This window comes from Pristis pectinata, chromosome 35 (assembly GCF_009764475.1).
Source record: "Pristis pectinata isolate sPriPec2 chromosome 35, sPriPec2.1.pri, whole genome shotgun sequence".
Lineage (NCBI taxonomy): Eukaryota > Metazoa > Chordata > Chondrichthyes > Rhinopristiformes > Pristidae > Pristis > Pristis pectinata.
This window is the reverse complement of record NC_067439.1, coordinates 12,504,354-12,523,947: the sequence shown is the minus strand read 5'-3', so window position 1 is coordinate 12,523,947 and position 19,594 is coordinate 12,504,354. Positions and strand designations below refer to the sequence as shown.

Below are 19,594 nucleotides of genomic sequence, written 5' to 3'. Positions count from 1 at the left end.
GGTCCAATGCCTGAGGGACATGAGGCACAGCCTGAAGATCTGCAGGAGTGAGAGCAGCAGGAGAACATGAAGGCTACCAAGGGCATACCAAGCTTACAGACCATAAGGTTATCTTCCAGTTGAGTGGAGGAGGGAGGCATCACCTACATAGACTACAACAGGACTTCATCAGAGATAATTTTTTATATTATTGGCCAACTATATCACAGGTCCCAATGAGAACCTCTCCATACTCTGATTCTTCGTCTCTAAATAGTACACAGTCAGGCAGCAGAGCCCAAATGAAGCATTATTTCCTCACATCCTGCTCTGCAAATCCACTTCTCACTGATTAAAAGCATCAGTCAATGAATCCATGAACCCATTACTTCCAATCATCTCTGTATTTCCTGATGGATGGCCTAAAACAAATTATGACCTATGCACACAATATACTTTACTTCAGCTCCAATCTACAGATCTAAACATTCTTCAAGATTTAAACCCTTTGGACTGGTATTCAACATCAAAACCGCAACAAATAAATTTGATCAATATAGTGTCATGCTTTCCTGCTCGCTCCTCTATTCGGTTGCTTTCAGTACACCACAGGACTCCTGGAGAACATAAAACTTGGAGCAGATGTTTCATCTTAATATGCAATTTTGCTCACATTTTCTCAGCCTCCCACTGATCTCCCTCCCTCAGAGATTGCCTCTATAAGTAAGAGCAAACCAAGCAAGGGGAAAAGAACTGCAAGATTGCAATCAACTTTGCAATGGAGGGTCATAGGCAATAAGTGCCAAAATAACATCACAGCTATGGCAACAATTTAATTATGTCACGATTATGCGGTTTGCTGCAAGAAAGCTCTGATTTTTTTCAGTATCTACTCTCAATCAAAATTCTCCCAGTACACAATCACATGGCATCATGACATTGGCAACCTATTTAAGTGAGTCATATGCAGCAATGCCAGCAGCTGTCATCCAATCTGACTTACCTCTATACCATGAAAATTTTATTAGCCCTAAAAAAAGGCACTTGTACAATGCTGTTGTCTTGAGCAATGGTTATAACAAAGCAACACCAATAATAGATAAATTAAAAATCAATAACATTTCTATTTCTTATTTGACTACCTTGTAGTGGGTTTGCATGTCCTGCACTACGGTCCCAGTGTCCCCTGTGTGGCTATAGCCTGGCTGCTTTGAGCCAGCTCAGATGCCCAATCAAAGAACCCAAGCTTTTGTCCTAGACGGACTGGTAATACACTGCTGGCCTGCTCATTTTGTAGCTGAGTGTGTTGGCTGGCTGTGGGACATGAGTGAGCATGCAGCCTTGGAGGCTGTGGTGTGAGGCAAATTGGTGCTCTGCAGACATGATCTGCTGGCACCCAGACCACATTACCATAGCTAACACGCTGTGGGTATCTGGTCCCTCCTCTCTTCATGCTTCTTGGAGTCTACAGAAGGACGAGAGGGGACCTCATAGAAATATTTCGTATGTTGAAAGGACTGGACAGAGTAGATGTGGCTAAGCTGTTTCCCTTGGTTGGCGAGTCCAGGACTAGAGGACACAGTCTTAAATTAGAGGGTATCCATTTAGAACAGAAATTGAGAAGAAATTTCTTTAGCCAGAGGGTCGTGGATTTATGGAATTAGTTGCCACATACAGCTGTGGAGGCCCGATCACTGGCGGTGTTTAAGGAGGAGATTGATAGGTATCTAATTAGTCAAGGTATCAAGGGATATGGGGAAAAGGCCAGAAATTGGGGCTAGATGGGAATAGTTTAGCTCATGGTGAGGTAGCAGAGCAGACTCGATGGGCCGAATGCCTACTTCTGATCCTTTGTCTTGTGATCTTGTGATGATGAACAAGTGTGAGAGCACATTTCACTTTGCATAGATGAGTTTACCCATGCCAAATCTCTGCTCTTGAAGGAGAATGATGCTCCTACAAGTGGCAACCCTTTGGTCATACAGGACAGCAATCTGCTGTTCTGCATATTCATGGAGAGATGCTCACTAGCAGTATCCCTTTTCTCCAAGAAAACTACAAATTGTTCATGAATTGCATCCCTCCTTTCTTATGAACAGCATCTCTCTGCTTACTGAAGACAACAGATATCCCTATTCCTGAAGAGCTTCAAATTGCTCCTATGTCAGAAGACAGCAGGATCTAACCACAGAGAAGCAGAAAGACTTTGCCATTGCCTCTGGCTATGCCTCCACAGCAGCTGTCACCTGATCCAGCAGCACTGTGAGAGTAGATCAGCACTGAGCCCTTGCAAAGAAGTGTGCATAACCTCCAGAGTAGAGTCCAGCTCTCCAGCGTTCCACATAACCTTCATGTTCCTTGTTATCTCCTGCAGTGAGCTAGACAGGCCTGCCAATGGGCTAACCATCACATTGTGCATCTTACAATAGCTTTGTCATCAATGCATCTCAATCATGGTCCTCATCGAAATACTCTGGGACAGAAATGATGAACAGGTACTGCTCTGGCGAGTGCCCATACCTGGCTCCAAGCTGCAGCCTATTAGTGTTGGGTGTTTCTCCCTGTGATACAAGTCCTTCTAACCTACCTTTCTCAGCTGACAGTGCCAGTCTCTGTTGGGTGGGTCAGGCACAATGTGCTCATCACCATCATTAGCCTGTCATCCTTCCCTATCTCCACTCGTAATTCCTGCTTCTTCTGCTCATTTTCCTTATGTTGTGGTCAACGGGAACCGGGGAGCCTCTCTTCACACCCTCCAAAAACAAAACAGAAGAAAGTTGCACTTACAAGCTGCGCCCAAAAACCTTCACGGTGACGCAGCATGGCACATGGCAATCAAGACATCTACTTGCCTGCCGTGGAGGATCAACTTCAAAGCATATGTAGTAATCACAATGAAAGATTGTGAATGGCATGCCTAGCAGATTTGGTATTGAAGAGATGAAGTGAACTGCAGGTGAATTTGGCATGTGTGTGTACATGTGAGGTATATTAGAGAGCCTAGAATGTGGGTGAGGGTGGGCAGGACTGTAGGAGGGGTGTGTGTGTGTGTGTGTGTGTGTGTGTGTGTGTGTGTGTGTCAGTGTATACATACTGTAGATGACAGATGTAAGAGAAAGAGAGAGATCAGTGTTTTGAGTGGTGTACAGCTCACTTTGACATACGTTGTAAGGTATGAAATTGATTGTGGCATCACTTCATTGTGCAGGGAATCTCACTCCTGGAGGAGACCATTCAAGCCACTTGCTGCCATGCTCTTCTTATGTTGACCCTAGGTGTCTTCTGACTCTCCTGGCACATACCTCCCTTCTGGCATTTATCTCATTCATAGGTCTGTCAATAACCTTTTCTGAACATTGTGGATCTCTCTCCGCAGCCTGACTGTTCTCATGGCAGACATGGTGCATGTTGCAGGTGTCTGGCTGCCAGGCGAAATGTGCCTTGAAGGGCTGATGCCCCTCTGTGACTGCTGCACACCAAAACGTCTGCAGCTGTATTGAACTGAGTATGATCCTTTGGGAACTCCACACATCCGTCCCACTTCCTTCTGTCTGTAAACCACTTTCATTTTGTTTCAAACTTCTTGACCAATTTCACAATCTTTTGAAGGGGAGCCGACTTGTCATTAGTACTAAATGCTATGCTGTTTTCAGGCACAAAAAAAAACAAGTAGAATCCAATTTGTAGATTACATTTTAATTTAACTTGGATTGATTGTGATTTTCTCTTTATATTCCAGGGCCTTCATTGCTGCTGGTATCACCCCTTCATGTGATAACAGCTACACGGTAAGATCTAATAACATCTATCCCAATAACATTTACAGGTTTTAATACTTCTATCTCTACTTCATCAAGTCTCAAGTTACACCACTGATTGGATATAGACTGATGCACCACAGGAAACTGTAGATTCCATCATGTCTGAGCTGGCTCTCTTGAGGAGTTATCCACTTAATCCTACTTCCATGCCTTTTAATCCCATTAGCCCCATCGATTCCCTCTTTTTCAAATATTTATCCAATTCCTCTTTAGACTTTACCTGTTAATTTTCCCTCACTTTTTATTTGTGTAGTGCATTCAGATCATCACAACTGCTTTTCCCCCCCTAATTTACCGCATGGGGTTTTTGTCAATTACCTTAAGTGTGAAATAGAAACAGAAAATGCTGGAAACACTCAGCAAGTCAGGCAGCATCTGTGGAAAGAGAAAGAGTTAACATTTCAAGTCAATGACTTCATCAGAACTGGGCTATCTTAGATGCGACTTGGTGTGACTAAACTTCTTCACAATGGATACTGATTTTCACAGTAAAAGCCCAGTATTTCTCTTAACAACTACGTTTACTGCATTTGAAAATTCTCCATTCCCTTAAACCAAAAATATTTCCTTTATTAGTGTGTTGAGCAGAAATATACATACAGAGGATCAAAGTTGCGACAGAGCATGTGTTACAAATCTCTCTCTGTAGTTAAATTAAAGAATCAAAGTTATTATTCACACCAAAGATAAATGTCAATTTGCAAGAATTTCCACAGAGCAGAGTCTTGTCAGAGGTGAAGGCAGTGATAGAAATAAAGAAAGGACATCATAATTTCAATTTTCCACCTACACTCACTTCAAGCCAATCTCCATCCTGGGAATGACAATTTACAAGATATCTTCATCCAGTCATGTGTAAATTTAAGATGAATTCCAGATTAGAAAAATTGAATCAAAAAACATGTACCAAACACTAAGTTCCATTCATTGTGGAAAAAATATAATCTCATGGTCACAGGACCATTTGGGGATTCAGGGCCAAGCAATTCATGTAGCATTCACATAAGCAGCACAAAAAGCAAGCAATTCCAGTCTACTACTCACTGGATCTTTGGGAAGCCTGCACCCTACAATCAATGGTTTCTCCTCAAGGAAATGAGGAAGACCCCTGCAATCAATTGTCCAAATAATATTAATGCTGCCTTGCTCCCAGTTTCAAATCCTTCAATGGCTTCACCTCTTCCTATCTCTCTCACACCCAACCCTACAACTATCCAAAACATTGGTGTTTCTCCAGTTGTGGCGTCATGCCAGTCCATGATTTTCATCACGCTGCCACAGTTGGCTAGGCTTCAGCTGTTTGTTCTTGAAGTGCCAGTGTTCCTCTAAAACCCCTAACTCTTCCTCCTCCCTTCAGATGTATAAGACTGAACCTTTTGTTACTCTACCCTAATGGGACAGATTGTTTTCAATCCAACCCCATGGCCTGCCACAAAGATCCCATGCTAATCCTATGGTTGTACTTACCTGCTGCAGCAGCAGTGGGGTCAGATGTCCATGGGATGGATCAGGCCACCATTGTTAACCAGGCTTCAGGTGGTAGAAGGGCCTCTCCTCCCCTCCACTTCCCACCCTAGGGCCCCACTGACAGCCTTTGCAGCTGTCAAAGACATTTTCTCTGTTTTTAAATGTCTCTAAAGTTCAAAGATGTTTGAAAACAGATAAACCAAAAACTCAGCCTGAACTTTCCCTTTTAATAACTGTCAGCATTCCATTCAAATCAACGGGGTTGTTGTTGTATGCCTGCAATAGAACATAGAACAACACCGTACAGGCCATTCGGCCCACAATGTTGTGCCGATCTTCATGCCAATTTATACTAAATGTCCTCCTCCTGTGTATCATCCCTATCCCTCCATTCCCTTCATATCTATGTATCTATCTAAAAGCCTCTTAAACTCCACCAAACTGCCTGCTTCCACTACTACCCCTGGTAACCCAGTCCAGGCACCTACCACTCTCTGCATAAAGACTTGCCCCTCATGTCAACTTTAAACTTCCCCTCTCTAACCTTAAAAGCATATGCTCTGGTGTGCAAAGACTGGCACAAGGCTAAGAGGCTGAATGCAGACAGCATCTAGCCACTCACCCTTGTATATTCTGGATTTCTCACTGCAGTCTATCAGTCCAGTGATACAACAGGCTGTCAAGATGTGTACTGCAGTATGCAGTCCCTGAGCACTGGAGAGTGACCACCCTGTATCTCCTGATGTGATTTCAATCTGCCCTCTATCTCCTTATGTGATTTATTGACAAATTTTATTTGCTAAAGCTTCCTTAAAGTGCCTTCAGATATCTTGCTTCATCAAAACAAAACATTTACTTATAAATCACCTTTCGTATAAATTTCCCAGATTGTGTCTGAGTCAATTAAGTACTCACTGCTGCAAGCAGGAGGCATGGCAGCCAATTGTACACAGCAAACATCCAGAAACAGTAAAGTGATAACGACCAGATAATATGCTCTAAGGGATAAATATTGGGCAGAACAGCAGGAACAGCCCTCCTGCTGTTTTCAAAATAATGCCAAGGAATGGTTTAGATCCACCTGAGAGAGCATTTGGGGCCTGGGTTTATTGACCCACTGCTAGATGGCACTCCCACTGTATTGCACAAGAACATCATAAAATAAGATATCTTTATTAGTCACATGTATATTGAAACACACGGTGAAATGCATCTTTGCATAGGATGTTCTGGGGGCAGCCCGCAAGTGTCGCAATGCTTCCGGCACCAACATAGCATGCCCACAACTTCCTAACCCGTACGTCTTTGGAATGTGGGAGGAAACCGGAGTACCCGAAGGAAACCCACGCAGACACGGACAGAACGTACAAACTCCTTACAGACAGTGGCCGGAATTGAACTGGCGCTGTAATAGTGTTACGCTAACCGTACACTACAGTGCCTGCCCTTTTTGAGTTTAAAGCCAATTTACAACTTGTCGTTGGTTCTTTAGTTAATCACCTTAAATATGTACCTTCTGGTTATTGACCCTTCAGCTATAAGAAAAAATTTCTATTTATAAATTCCATCTAAAGCCCCACTTGACATTAATTACTTTTATTATTTAACTTTTTAGTCTCTGTTCTAAGGAAAACAATTCTAGTTTCTCCAATCTATCCACGTAACTGTAATCCCTCACTCCTGGAACTGAAGGTGTTAACTTCATAGCCTGGCCTAGAAAACAGATTCTCAAAGGATTGGTATAAATGCTATCTTGCAGAATCTATTTTATTGAGATGGATGAAATAGAATTGGCCCAAATTCTAATGCACTATAGGGATATTAATGCTTTTGGGTAGTAATGCTAAGAATAATATTTACCACACCAACTTTATTAAATTACAGGTTTAATAGCAGTGACATAATATAACTTTCTTTTGCTATCTTTCACCAAGGTTATTACCACTCTTTGAATTGCTTTATATATGAGAAAAAAATCAAGATATGTGGATGGACAAGATTTGAATTCCCTCAGATATCTTCATATCACAAATCTTTCCTTGGTTATATTGTTGGCTACTTGATAAGTTCAATACCATTGCAGTGAACTGTTATGCAGTGCACGTAAACAGTGGTGGCCTGGTTTTTAACTATTAGGCAGTGTGAGTAACAGCATGAATTAGAAACTCAACAGTTGCTCCTGAAATGATGCCCAATATTTAGGTTATAAATTCCATGTTCAGTGCAAAGTGATGAAAACGTGGCTGAAAATCCTTCACTGAGATTAGGTAAGTGGCAAGATCAGCTACTTGGGGCCATTGATTGGGAGAGAAACTGAGAGGAGAGTGGTCAGAGTCTGCAACGGAAGAGTCTGGAGAAGTGTTTCTGTTCCTCCTGTTTCAACGTTTTGGGGCTCTTCTGGACCAAACTTCTTCTCTAAGGCCTGATGGAAAGTTCACTGTAGCCCACCACTCAGACCACTCATATGAAGTGAGACACAATCATTCACTTGAGCCATTGACTTGTGTACTTAGAGAACAAATATCCAAGCTTTGGGTGGGTGTTCTTGCTATACACTCAGAAGAAGATGAATGATATGATTTGGAAGGTTACTTCAGTAATGACTTACAGTCATTTGGGAACTATCTGCTCCTAGACAGGTAAGTAAATAGTATAATTTTAACTACCAATCCTGGCTACCTGGTTTCATCAAGGCAACTAGAGTTAAAAATCAACTCCATGGGTTGACTTTTATCTATTATTGCAGATGCTTGCAAAGTACTTATTAATGGTGTCACAGATTAGGTTACTATTGGTGAATATCCCTTTAAGACATAGTACAGTAGTGTGTGTGCGTGATGACAACAACAGGAGGTAAGGATGTAATGACGTTTTTGGAGCGGTCAGTCAGTCAGAGAGGGAGAGAGGCACCAGCCTGCTGGTCTCTGTATCAATGGATGAAAAACAATAACTGTGTCTGTCACCACAATCCACGTATGCATTTTTGGAATAATCCAGAGGAGTCCACTTTGTCGTTAACCTGTAGAGGGAAACAGGTATTTGTGTGGATGGCCACGTCTCAGATGCCTTTCGGGGTGGCAGATACTTCGGAACAAAGGAATGGAGATCATCAGTGACTGAGGGTGTCGTATGCGTTCCGAAGTGGAAACATTTGGATTTCATAATTACTCTCTATTTTCTCTCTACATTTCCTCTTCAATCAACGGTGGTTTTGCAGAAGCCTTTGCTCACGTTTCAGCTTACGGCTTGCTGAAATGAACTTTGAGAATTATTCCTGGACTTGGAGTTTGGGAATTTGCCACACCACACACTTCAAGTTTAGTTTTTTGGGATTAATGTTTAAGATCTAACATTCTTACTTCTAACATTCTAACTTTTTTAACTTTTATTTTTCTTATTATCATAAGTAGTTATTAATAAAATAGTTTTTAACACTTATACGTGACTCGGTGTGTTTCTTTTGTTGCTGGTACGTGACAATAGGACCAATAACTAGAAAATGCACCAATTAACATTGTCTCACAAAAGCCCTGATGTAACAAAACCCTATATGACAAAGATGAGGTAAAAAAGGGAGCCAAGCAGTTTTCAGTGTAATAATCTTCCAAATCATGCCCTCTCTTCTCCCTCCCAAGAGCTAAAGCAGCACAAATTGCCAGCTGAATCATGATGTATGGTGTCAGGCTGGTCCATATATAATGCATGCTAACAATCTAGGGTGCATCTTAGGTATAGTATAGTATGACAAATTCATCAGAATATACAATGGTGTTAATATACTTTAACTTTCGCAAAGGTTTAAATACTTTTGGAAAATATTGTATTTGCTTCAATTAGAAGAAAAAGAATTAGCATCAATTAATCAAAAGTTATTTGTCACTGGTGTTTCAAACAGTACATTTATCAGTAATTCTAAACCGAAGAAAATAATTATTTGCCATCATGTACTTTATCTAAATTCGATCCTTTAGTTTTTATAATGTGCTTCCATGTCTTCTCCTGCTTCATAATCCATTTTCCCTATAGCTCTGTCTTGTAATTGAACTTTCCCTTAGCAACCTAAATCTGTCTCTGCATTCATTCACAGTTGGAACACCTCCACTCAGCACTAACTGATTTGGGTACTCATGTTATCCTCCCAGTGTTACAAAAACTACGGTAAGATTTTCTTAAATTACAAGTTTTGCTTGATTTGCAGTTGCTGATTTCAAGAGTAAGAGGACATGATCCCAGAAATTCTTCAAACACAGATTGTTGGAAGGCTTGTGTCAGCTTTGTACGAGTGTCAAAGCTTCAGTTCAGGGAGGGGTGTAATGCAGGCTACAAGGACATTAACAGAAAGTGAACGGCGGCTGTGGCAACAGAGCATAAAATTAAAAATGAACATATCGAGGAAAACCATTACATCTGGCTCTCTGATAGTTGATCCTTTAACTTGGATCAGGCCCTTAATCTTTTGGTTATGACCTCCCTTAGATACCACAAAAACAGTACTTTCCCTTAGCATGCTTTTAATAGTTCACATCAATTCTAAGCCTGTATACCTACAATAGAAGATGATTCTTCCTCTGATTTTTATTTTATTCCTCCTGGAAAAGCACCTGAACTACATTGTGCACTTTGCCTATAAATAAGTTAAAGATCTTGAATCTTCCATGCAGAGAATCATGTAATTGAATTTGCATTCATTATTGATTATTTAAAGAACAATAACCTGACAATAGCATCAATAATATTTTCTAGGTTCTCTGCATTTCTGCTTGTGGTCTTTTAAGATCTGCATTACTTGATAACAGCCAAATGCAGGAAATATTAAATAAAGATAAATGCTGGAAGTAGGGAGTATTCATTCTATGAAGCACTGTGCACTGTAACTGCCGTACTATAAGCCAACATACCAAGGCTTAGCATTACACTGGAGATGTCACAAATTAGAGAGGATGATGAATTGAATGTCGAGGCTGGTGGGGTGAAAGGTGAGGACAAAGAAAGCCCTCTCTGTGGTCCAGTTGAGAGCAGAGGGCCTCAGTGCAGAAAATGGGACAGGCCCTGTCAACTATTATTTATTGAATTCATTGCCACATACACCTGTGGAGGCCCAATCATTGGGGGTGTTTAAGGAGGAGATTGATAGGTATTCTAATTAGTCAGGGTATTAAGGGATATGGGGAAAAGGCCAGAAATTGGGGCTAGATGGGAATAGTTTAGCTCACAATGATGGTAGCGGAGCAGACTCGATGGGTCAAATGGCCTACTTCTGCTCCTTTGTCTTGTGAACTATGATAGCCTGACTCCACTGCAGATACATCGCCCTTTCTCCTCCTATTTCAGAATTCTGAAGTAGCTGTTCCGTCCTTGATGCCCTGGTTCATTCTCCTGTCTCAAACAACACCCACTCACCTCCTTAAAATATCATTCCATACAATTCATCAAGTCATACAGTATTCGGCCCATCACATCCATGCTGACCAGTGGGGACCCCATCCGTTTATAATCCCATCTACCATCACTTGGCCACAGCCTTCTATGCCTAGGTGATACAACTGCAGGCGATGCTTGTCCTTCTCCCTCCTCCCTTCACCTCATCCAAGGACCCAAATACTCTTTCCAGGTGAAACATGAATTTTCTTGTGCTTCTTCCAATTTAAGATACTGTATTTGATGCCCATGATGTGATTTATATGCAGGAAACCAAACAAAGACTGGGTGTCCATTTTGCAGAAATCTCCATTCAATCAGTAAGGGTGACCTGAGTTTAATGAAGCCTGTCACTTTAATTCTCCACTACACTCTCATTCTTACCTCCCTGTCTCTCGTGAAACTCAACATATGCTCAAGGGCAGCATCTTATCTTCTGACTTATGAGAATTTTTCAACAGTTTTAATTTTTTATTTTACAGACCTGTCAGATCATATCTTGGCTCTTTCCAATATATTTGCTCCTTTTCTTCCAATGTCTGCCTTTTATCTGTTTCAAATAGAATTCAGAAACCAAAGTCAACAGGACCAAGACTGAAAAGGTAAAAGACAAAATAAATCCATGAGGAAGTAGTACCCATGGATTTCAAAAGAGAAGACGATAAGTTTGGGATACAGGGCCACGGGAGTCTGATAATCAATGACACTGCTCCCCCTCCCCCTCTCCCCAGCCTCAATGCACTAAAACATCCATGAGGGACTTAGACCTGTGCCCTTAGTTTTAGACTCCCCCAAACCTACGAAAGAGACAGGACTATCTGCCTTATCTGTGTTGCTCATACAACTCAATGATTCTACTTCCAGCATCTGCAAGTACTGGCCTTGTCAACAGCATCCATGTCTTTTTAATGAACACAAAAATCTACAAGCATCCAATTTTTAAAAATATAGTGAATGATTTAAATGTCGAATTGTAGTTTTCCTCTAAAGCGTTACCTACCTTATCTCTCCTGTATTTCCTGTACTTATTTTAACTGGGTGAATCACTTACAACCTTGAAGTCTTGAGGTAAAAGGATAACAACTTACTACAATGTTAGCACTTGCAGCTTTCTCTAATACTCTTTCCTTCCTTTGTTCATTCAGAATCGGCAGATTCTCATGCAAATCAAAATTCCCCTAAGTAAGGACCTTTCTGTTGGCTGCAGTACTCCTGAGGAAATTTCAATAAACAGTATTATTATCCGTGTACAAACAAGGCTAAAATATATTTCTATCCCTTCACAAATCATCCACATAATCCTTGTCCCTAAAGGAGACTTCTTCTATTTACATTCCTTCTTATTTTCAGGATGACTGTTTTTGATTGAAATGTATCTTCTTGATATTCATTTACAAATGATTATTTGTTTGCTTTGCTTCTGTGTGGAGGGTAAGGTAACGGTGTCATTATTTTGATGAACGATTGTGCCTTGCCCTTATCTTTTGCCTTGTATTCAAAATGTAATTAAGTTTAACCTACTGGATTTTTAGCCTTATAGTATTGCCTTTCATTTGTCAAGGTTTATATTAAACATGCAATCTCCATACATGTTTGCACTTTTGTGAAACATGGTCTTTGCACAATCTCCACCATCTGGGAGATAGGGCAAGAATTGAACTTTCGTTTGTCTATTTTAAAAAAATGGCACCTCCGTCAATTCTGTTCCCAATGACTCAAACATTATCTGCCCCACACCTGAATTAAGATATTTCACTTATACAGTTCCACTCACCTGATTTATTCAATATTCTTTAAAAAGGGCTTTTCATAAAAAAAAGTTTATCCATTCAGTCTCACTTCATTGTATTTGTCTCTTAATTTCCTCGTTCTCTGTTCCTTTATGGGATTGGAAATTGTGGATTATTGTTATTCTCTCTTGTAGTGTGTTTGGTGTATTTCCCATATTTCTCCTTACAAATAGAAGGAAGCCAATCAGCTCACTGGGAGCTGAAAAAAAGGTTAATTGCCAAAAACTCCTGCAGTAAACATCTGCAGCTCGAGAAATTTCTGCTCAGAGTAAATTGCAAGATTTGGACATTGCAACTGTCCAATACTAAATAGTAGGGGTGCGAGAAAGTGGAGGGGCTGTGGTTTCAGGTGAAGAGAAATTAGAGCAATCCCATGAACCCCATTCATCCACTTACTTCCCTGTAACCTATTCTCTCACACATGCATATTAACAGCCCTGATTTTCCCATCAGCTACCCACACCAGGGGTATTTTACAATTAACCTAACAACCTGCATGTCTTTGGGATGTGGAAGGAAACGATCACCTGGGGAGAAAAACAGTCACAGGGAGAATGTGCAAACTCCATACATACAACACTGGAGGTCATATTGAACCTGCGTCGCTGGGGCTGTGAGATAGCTACATTACCTACAGTGCCACTGTGCACCCCATTGCTCTTCTAATGACTTTATAGAGTTAGAAACTGGAAAGACATATAATTAAAGCATCTTATTGAGACTGAATAATATAGCTTTATCCGGCATGTGGTGATGGAAAACCTGTTAAAGATCAAATCTACAGTTTAGTGTTTGACTATGATGTTTCAAGACTCTCATGTAATTTTTTTCTCAAAAGATTAACTACTCCTTCACTAAAAATGCTTGATATTTTACAAATGTTTAACACCAATAAATCATTTATGAAAGTGAACTATGTTTACTTCTGTATTTATTTTGGATTCAAGTCTATGGTTTCTGCTCAAGCACAGTGTTTTTTAGCCCAGTGTGCAGTGCCCACTGAGTGCACCGTCTATGTAGTATGGACATTGATGAAGAAGAGGCTTTGGTGAGGCAGAGGCGTAGTTACAATATTTAAACAATTAAATAAATTAAGTTACCTGACTAAATTTTTCAAATAAATAAATAAAATTAAGACAGATATGGCAGGACAGGGGAAGTGTAGTGTCTGGGAGCTGAAAAAAAGGTTAATCGCAAAAACTCCTGCAGTAAACATCTGCAGCTCGAGAAATTTCTGCTCAGAGTAAATTGCAAGATTTGGACATTGCATATTGCCCAATACTAAATAGTAGGGGTGCGAGAAAGTGGAGGGGCTGTGGTTTCAGGTGAAGAGAAATTAAGGAAGTTAGAGCGAAAGGACAAGGTGAATAATGAAGGACAGTGAAATGGATAACAAAACCAGAATGTATAAAGAAGGAACAGAGCATACAACCTAAGAGTACACCTCCAATTAAAGTGAGAGCAGGGAAAACAAAATGGTAAAAAGACAAAACTGAAGGCTCTTCAACTGAATGCACATGGCATTCATAACAAGGTAAACCAATTCATGGCACAAATAGAAATAAATGGATATGATCTAATAGTCATTCTAGAGACATGATTACATGTGAGGTGATGATGGTTGGGAGTTAAGTATTCAAGGATATTTAACTTCTAGAAGAGTGAGGACAAATGGAAGAGGAGTAATAGTAGCCCTGAGAATAACGTATAGGATAAAGTCCATAGAGAGAAAGCATTTTAGTTCATAAAATCCAAAAGTAGAATTAGTTTAGATAGAACTGAAAAATAGCAATGGCAGAAAACATTGGTTGGACTTGACAACAGGCTCCCAAGCAGTAATTGGAATGTAGAGCAGGGTATACATCAAAAAATTGGAGGCTGCTGTAACAAGTGTACTACAATAGTTATGGTTGACTTTATGTACAAACTGGGCAAACCAAATAAACGCTAATTGTGTGGAGGGTGTATTCATGGAGTGAATACAAGGTAGTTATCTAGATGAATACATTGAGGGATCAACTTGGATTAGATGAAGTGTGCAATGAGAAAGGTTGTAATTAGTAATCTTGAAAGTTAGGGGTCTTTGGGAAGAGTAATCATAATATGGTAAAATTTTATGCTAAAATTGAAATAGATTCAGTTCAATCAGAAACCATGTTCTGCAATCTAAATAAAACAAACTATGAAGGTATGTGGCAAGAGTTAGCTATAGTGGATCAGGAAACCTCTGTAGCTATGACTGTAGACAATAAATTGTCAACACAATGATTTAATATATAGTTTACAAAAGTATATATCCCATTAAGACACAAAAACTAATAGAATAAGCATGAGAATTTGAAGATAGTATTCAGTAAATGAGAAGGGCTTATAATGTTGCCGAAGAGAACAGTAAGCCTGAGGACTGGGAAAATTTCAGAAGTCAGTAGAAGAAGACCAGGACATTATTAAGGAAAGGGAAAGTAGAACACAGGAATGAACTGGTGAGAAAGATAAAGACGGACGTAAAAGCTTCCTTTTTACACATCAATAGAAAAGACTGGCAGAAGTTAATATCGCTCCTTACGGACTTAGACAGGAGAAAATAAACTGGGGAATAAGGAACGGCAGAAAAATTTAACAGCTAGTTTGTGTGCCTCTTCAAGAGGAAGACATGAAAATATAACTTCCAGAGATAATGCAGAACATGTCTGGAGAGAATGAGGATCTGAAATTAGCATCAGTAAAGAGAAAATACTGGAGAAATTAATGGAATCAAAAGTCAATAAATTCCCAGGACCTGCTGCTTTGAATAAACAGAATGTATTGATTTTTAATCTTCCAAAATTTCATAGATTATAGAATGTTTCCAAGAATGGAAGGTCGCAAATATAACCCCACTATTAAGATAGAGCAGAAAGAGAAAACAAGGAACTACAGGCCAGTTAGTCTGAAACCAGTGGTTAGGAAAATGCTAGAATCTATTTTAGGTAGTGGTAACAAGGCACATAGAAAATAACAAGAGGATTAGACAGAGTTCACCTGGAATTAGGACACAGAAATCATGTTTGACAGATGCTAGACTTTTTTGAGTTGTAACTAACAGAATTAATAAAAGGGAAGAAGGGGAAGTGGTGTATTGGGACTTTTAGAAGGTCTTTGATAAAGTGCCAGACAAGAGTTAAGAAGCAATATTAGAGCTAATGGGACTTGGGGAATATACTAGGTATGACTGAGGATTAGCCAACTGAGAGAAGCAGAGTAGAAATAAATGGGTCACTTTTGGGTATGGAAGTTGTAACATAGTGGGGGTCACAGAAATTGATGTTGTACCCAACCTATATCAATGACTTAGTTGTGGGGACCAAAGGTATTATATCCAAGTCTGCTGATGAGAGGATGACACTGTGAGCTATGGGCAAGTTATAGAGAAGTTTCAAGGGGATGTAAGCAGGTTAAGTGAATGGACGAGGACATGGCAGATGGAATATAAGGCTGAAAACTGAAGTTATCTACAAAGAAAAATTTTAAAAGTGTCATTTTTAAATAGAGATTAAAATGTCTTGAATTCAGAGGGAGCCATGTGTCTTTATATACAAATAACTGGACGTTAACATGCAGTTACAGCAAGCAATGTATGTTAGCCTTTACTCTTATACTCAAATCCTCTTGCAATAAAGGTCTTTTATTGCAATGATATAGGGCCATGGTGAGACCACACCTGGAATATTATGTACAACCCAGACCTCCAATCTAAAGAAGGATACATTTAAGTGATATATATTTGTTTGCAACAAATGTGTATCACTTTAAAACTCAAAAACCCAAGAGAATAAATGGTCACAAACCAGCAACAAAAGAAACACACTGAGCATGATTCAGTGTTAAAAACTATTTTATTAATCACTACTTATGATAATACGTAAAATAAAAGTAAAAATGTTAGTATGTTAGAATTCAAAAATGTTAAACCTCGAACGTTAACCCCAAAACTAAACTCTTCGTGTGTGTGTGTGACAAAGTCCAAAACTCCCAGTTCCTGAATGGTTCTTAAAGTTCAGTTCCGCAAGCCATAAGGTGAAACATGAGCAAGGGCTTCTTCAACAACCACCGTTGTCTGAAGATAAGATGTAGATGTAGAAAAACATAGAGAGAGTACATACGAAATCCAAATGTTCCACGATGGAACCCAAACAACACTTCAGTGTTTACTCGGTAGTGACTTCCTCACCCCGAAAAGCATCCGAACCGTGGTTGTCCACACACAAATACCTGTTTCCTTCTACAGGTCAGCAACAAAGTGAACTCCACCGGATTACTTCCAACTTCCATACATTGATTTCAGTGGTAAACACAGTTATTGTTTCTCATCCATCGATAGAGAAAAACAAGCAGGCTGGTGTCTCTCTCCCTTCTCTCTCTCTCTTTCTTCTTCTTCTGACTTCTTCAACAACGTCATTACGTCCTTTATCTTCTATTGACGTAAGCACGCCCCACACACACATACACACACACTCTCTATCTTAAAGGGACTTTCACTGAGTCCGTAACACTGATAAGACAGTTGGAGAAATTTTCATGACTAAGGGAACATAAAAATGGTTCAGTGGATGGAATTCTGGTTGGGGACTGTCCTGTGAGGAAAGATCACACAGAATGGGCCTGAATGAGAGAAATGTACAAAATTTCCATGGGGACTGAGATGGTAAATGCATGGATGATACTTTTCCTGGTTGTGGTGTCTAGATCAAAGGAGTCATAGTTTCAAAATATGGGATCAATGATTCAGCAATGAGAAGAAATTTCTTCACCCAGGGGTAGTGAATCTTTAGAATTCTCTACCTAAGATGACCGTGGAGGGTCAGCCTCTGACCTTATGTGTGGAGCCACTGACCCTCCACACATTTAAGACAGAGAATCACAGATTTTTGGACATTAAGGGAATCAAAGGGTATGGAGGTACTGCAGTTGAATGACACTGTGATAGAAGATCAGCCATGATTTTATTGAATGGTGGAGTGGGTATGAGGGACTGTTTGACCTATTCCTGCTTCTATTTCTTATATTCTCATATTCTCTTTTTCTTTGAGTATCACCAAGTTGTCTTAAAAACAATATAATTTTAACTAACTAAATGTTTGCTCTCAAGCTGCTAGCATTAGCTTCTTAGATTAACCTGGTAGTATGCTCATTGCATGGTAGAGCCATTTAGATGTGTAAAGACTCAGATTCATCAATTGAGATTACAATTTTTCTGAGTTTTCATTTTTCATGAAGTGAATGATCATTCATGGCTCAAACTCCCCACTGCATAAACTGGAAGTTGCATGCATGTATGAGCAATTAGTGAAATTGGGATTGTGACGTTCCCATTGGTGAAATAGTAAGTTGATGTCCTGGCCTGGTATGTGCAAAACAGCTATGTGGTTGCTGACACCTGTGCCTGTATTCTACATTACAACAATAACTTACAATTAAAAGGCATCTTTAACACAGCAAAATATAACAGGAGCACAATCAAACTAAATTTTCATTGAGCCAGCAGAAAATTAGGACAGATTCATAATGGAAATTAGACTGCCAGATCTAATGACACCTGTGAGGCATATGTATAGATTTTCTTCAGAAACATCTCGAGTTTTTAAATGGTACTAAATGAAAGAGTGGATGCCAAAGAGACTTTCAGCCAAGCACAGCGCAGCTGACCACCTCGGCCAAGTACCACTAAACAAACATTCAGCAAATATATATTTTGCAACAAAAGCAGGTATTTATATCTGTAGAGTTCAGTTCACAAGAAAATAGATGCATAAGTATACCAGTTACCGCTAGGCCAACTGCAACCAACCAGGCTGCATAGGTATGGGATGGCCAATGACAGAAATAGTCACCTGTGAATTTGAGCTTCTCCACGTCTATGTTATTGACAGTAACATGGATGCTACTGTGAAGTGGCATCAAACGAAAGTTTCCCTACAAATTTCATCATGTATGACACCATCACTGCAACCATTTCACAGGAAATAATTGTTAGGCTGTTTCATCAAATCTGTATATTGGGTTTGATTACTTTTCAATTTTGTTATCACTTGGAAACTTATTCCTTGTTCAGGATTATAAGGCTGCCATTCAAATGCCACTAGCGTTTTCATCCAGCCATTTCATTTCTAAATCCAAGCGTAAACTCTCACAACTCTTTAATGTTGCTGGTGAAGCAGAAATAGAACAGTACAACAGGAACAGGCCCTTTGGCTCAACATGTCTGTGCCAACTATGATGCCAATCGAACTAATCACATGTTCCATCACCCCTGTTCCCTGTCTATTCCTGTGTCTGTCTAAATGCCTCTTAAACATTGCTATTGCTTCTACCACCTGCCCTGCAGAGCGTTTCAGGCATTTAACACTCTCTGTGTAAATTACTTGCCTCATAAATCTCCTTTACACTCCCCCCACCTTAAACCTATGACCTCTAGTATTTGATCTTTCCACCTTGGGAAAAAGACTCTGACTACCCATGCCTCTTATAATTTTACAAACTTCTATCAGGTTGTCCTTCAACCTTCAACATTCCAGAGAAAACATTCCAAGTTTGTCCAACCTCTCCTTATAGCTAATACTCTCCAATCCAGACAACATCCTCTTCTGCACCTTCTCTAAAGCATTCACATCCTTTCTGGTGTGGCAGCAAAAATTGCACACAATTCTTCAAATGTGGCTAACTAAAGGTTTTTCAGCCACAGCACAACTTGCCAACCTTTACGCTCTGTGCCCTGACCAATGAGGTAAAGCACGCGGTACACCATCCTATTCACTTGTGTTGCCACTTTCAGGGAGCCATGGGCTTGGCCCCAAGATCCCTTTGTACGTCAATGCTCCTAATGTCCTGCCATACACTGTATACTGTTATTTGCATTTGACTTCCCAGAATGCACCACCTCACATTTGTCCAGATTAAGCTCCATCTGCCATTTCTTCGCCCAAATTTCCAACTGATCTACATCCTACTGTATCCTTTGACAACCTTTCTATTTGCAATTCCACCAGCTTTTGCATTGTGTGCAAACTTACTAATCAGAGCACCAAATAAAGAGAGCATCAGGAGGAGGAACTGTTCTTCTAAAATAATTAACAACTAAAC

The 19,594-nt window shown here is 39.9% G+C and overlaps 1 protein-coding gene across 1 annotated transcript in view; it reads left to right on the top strand.

Annotated features, from left to right (window-relative positions):
* The window catches only part of rnaset2l (ribonuclease T2, like), a 55,929-nt gene that overhangs the window by 35,340 nt on the left and 995 nt on the right, over positions 1-19,594 (top strand). The window contains exons 7-8 of the mRNA XM_052044064.1: positions 3,719-3,767; positions 9,355-9,425. Of these exons, the coding sequence (XP_051900024.1) occupies positions 3,719-3,767; positions 9,355-9,425 (120 nt within the window). The remainder of the gene's footprint in view (positions 1-3,718; positions 3,768-9,354; positions 9,426-19,594) is intronic.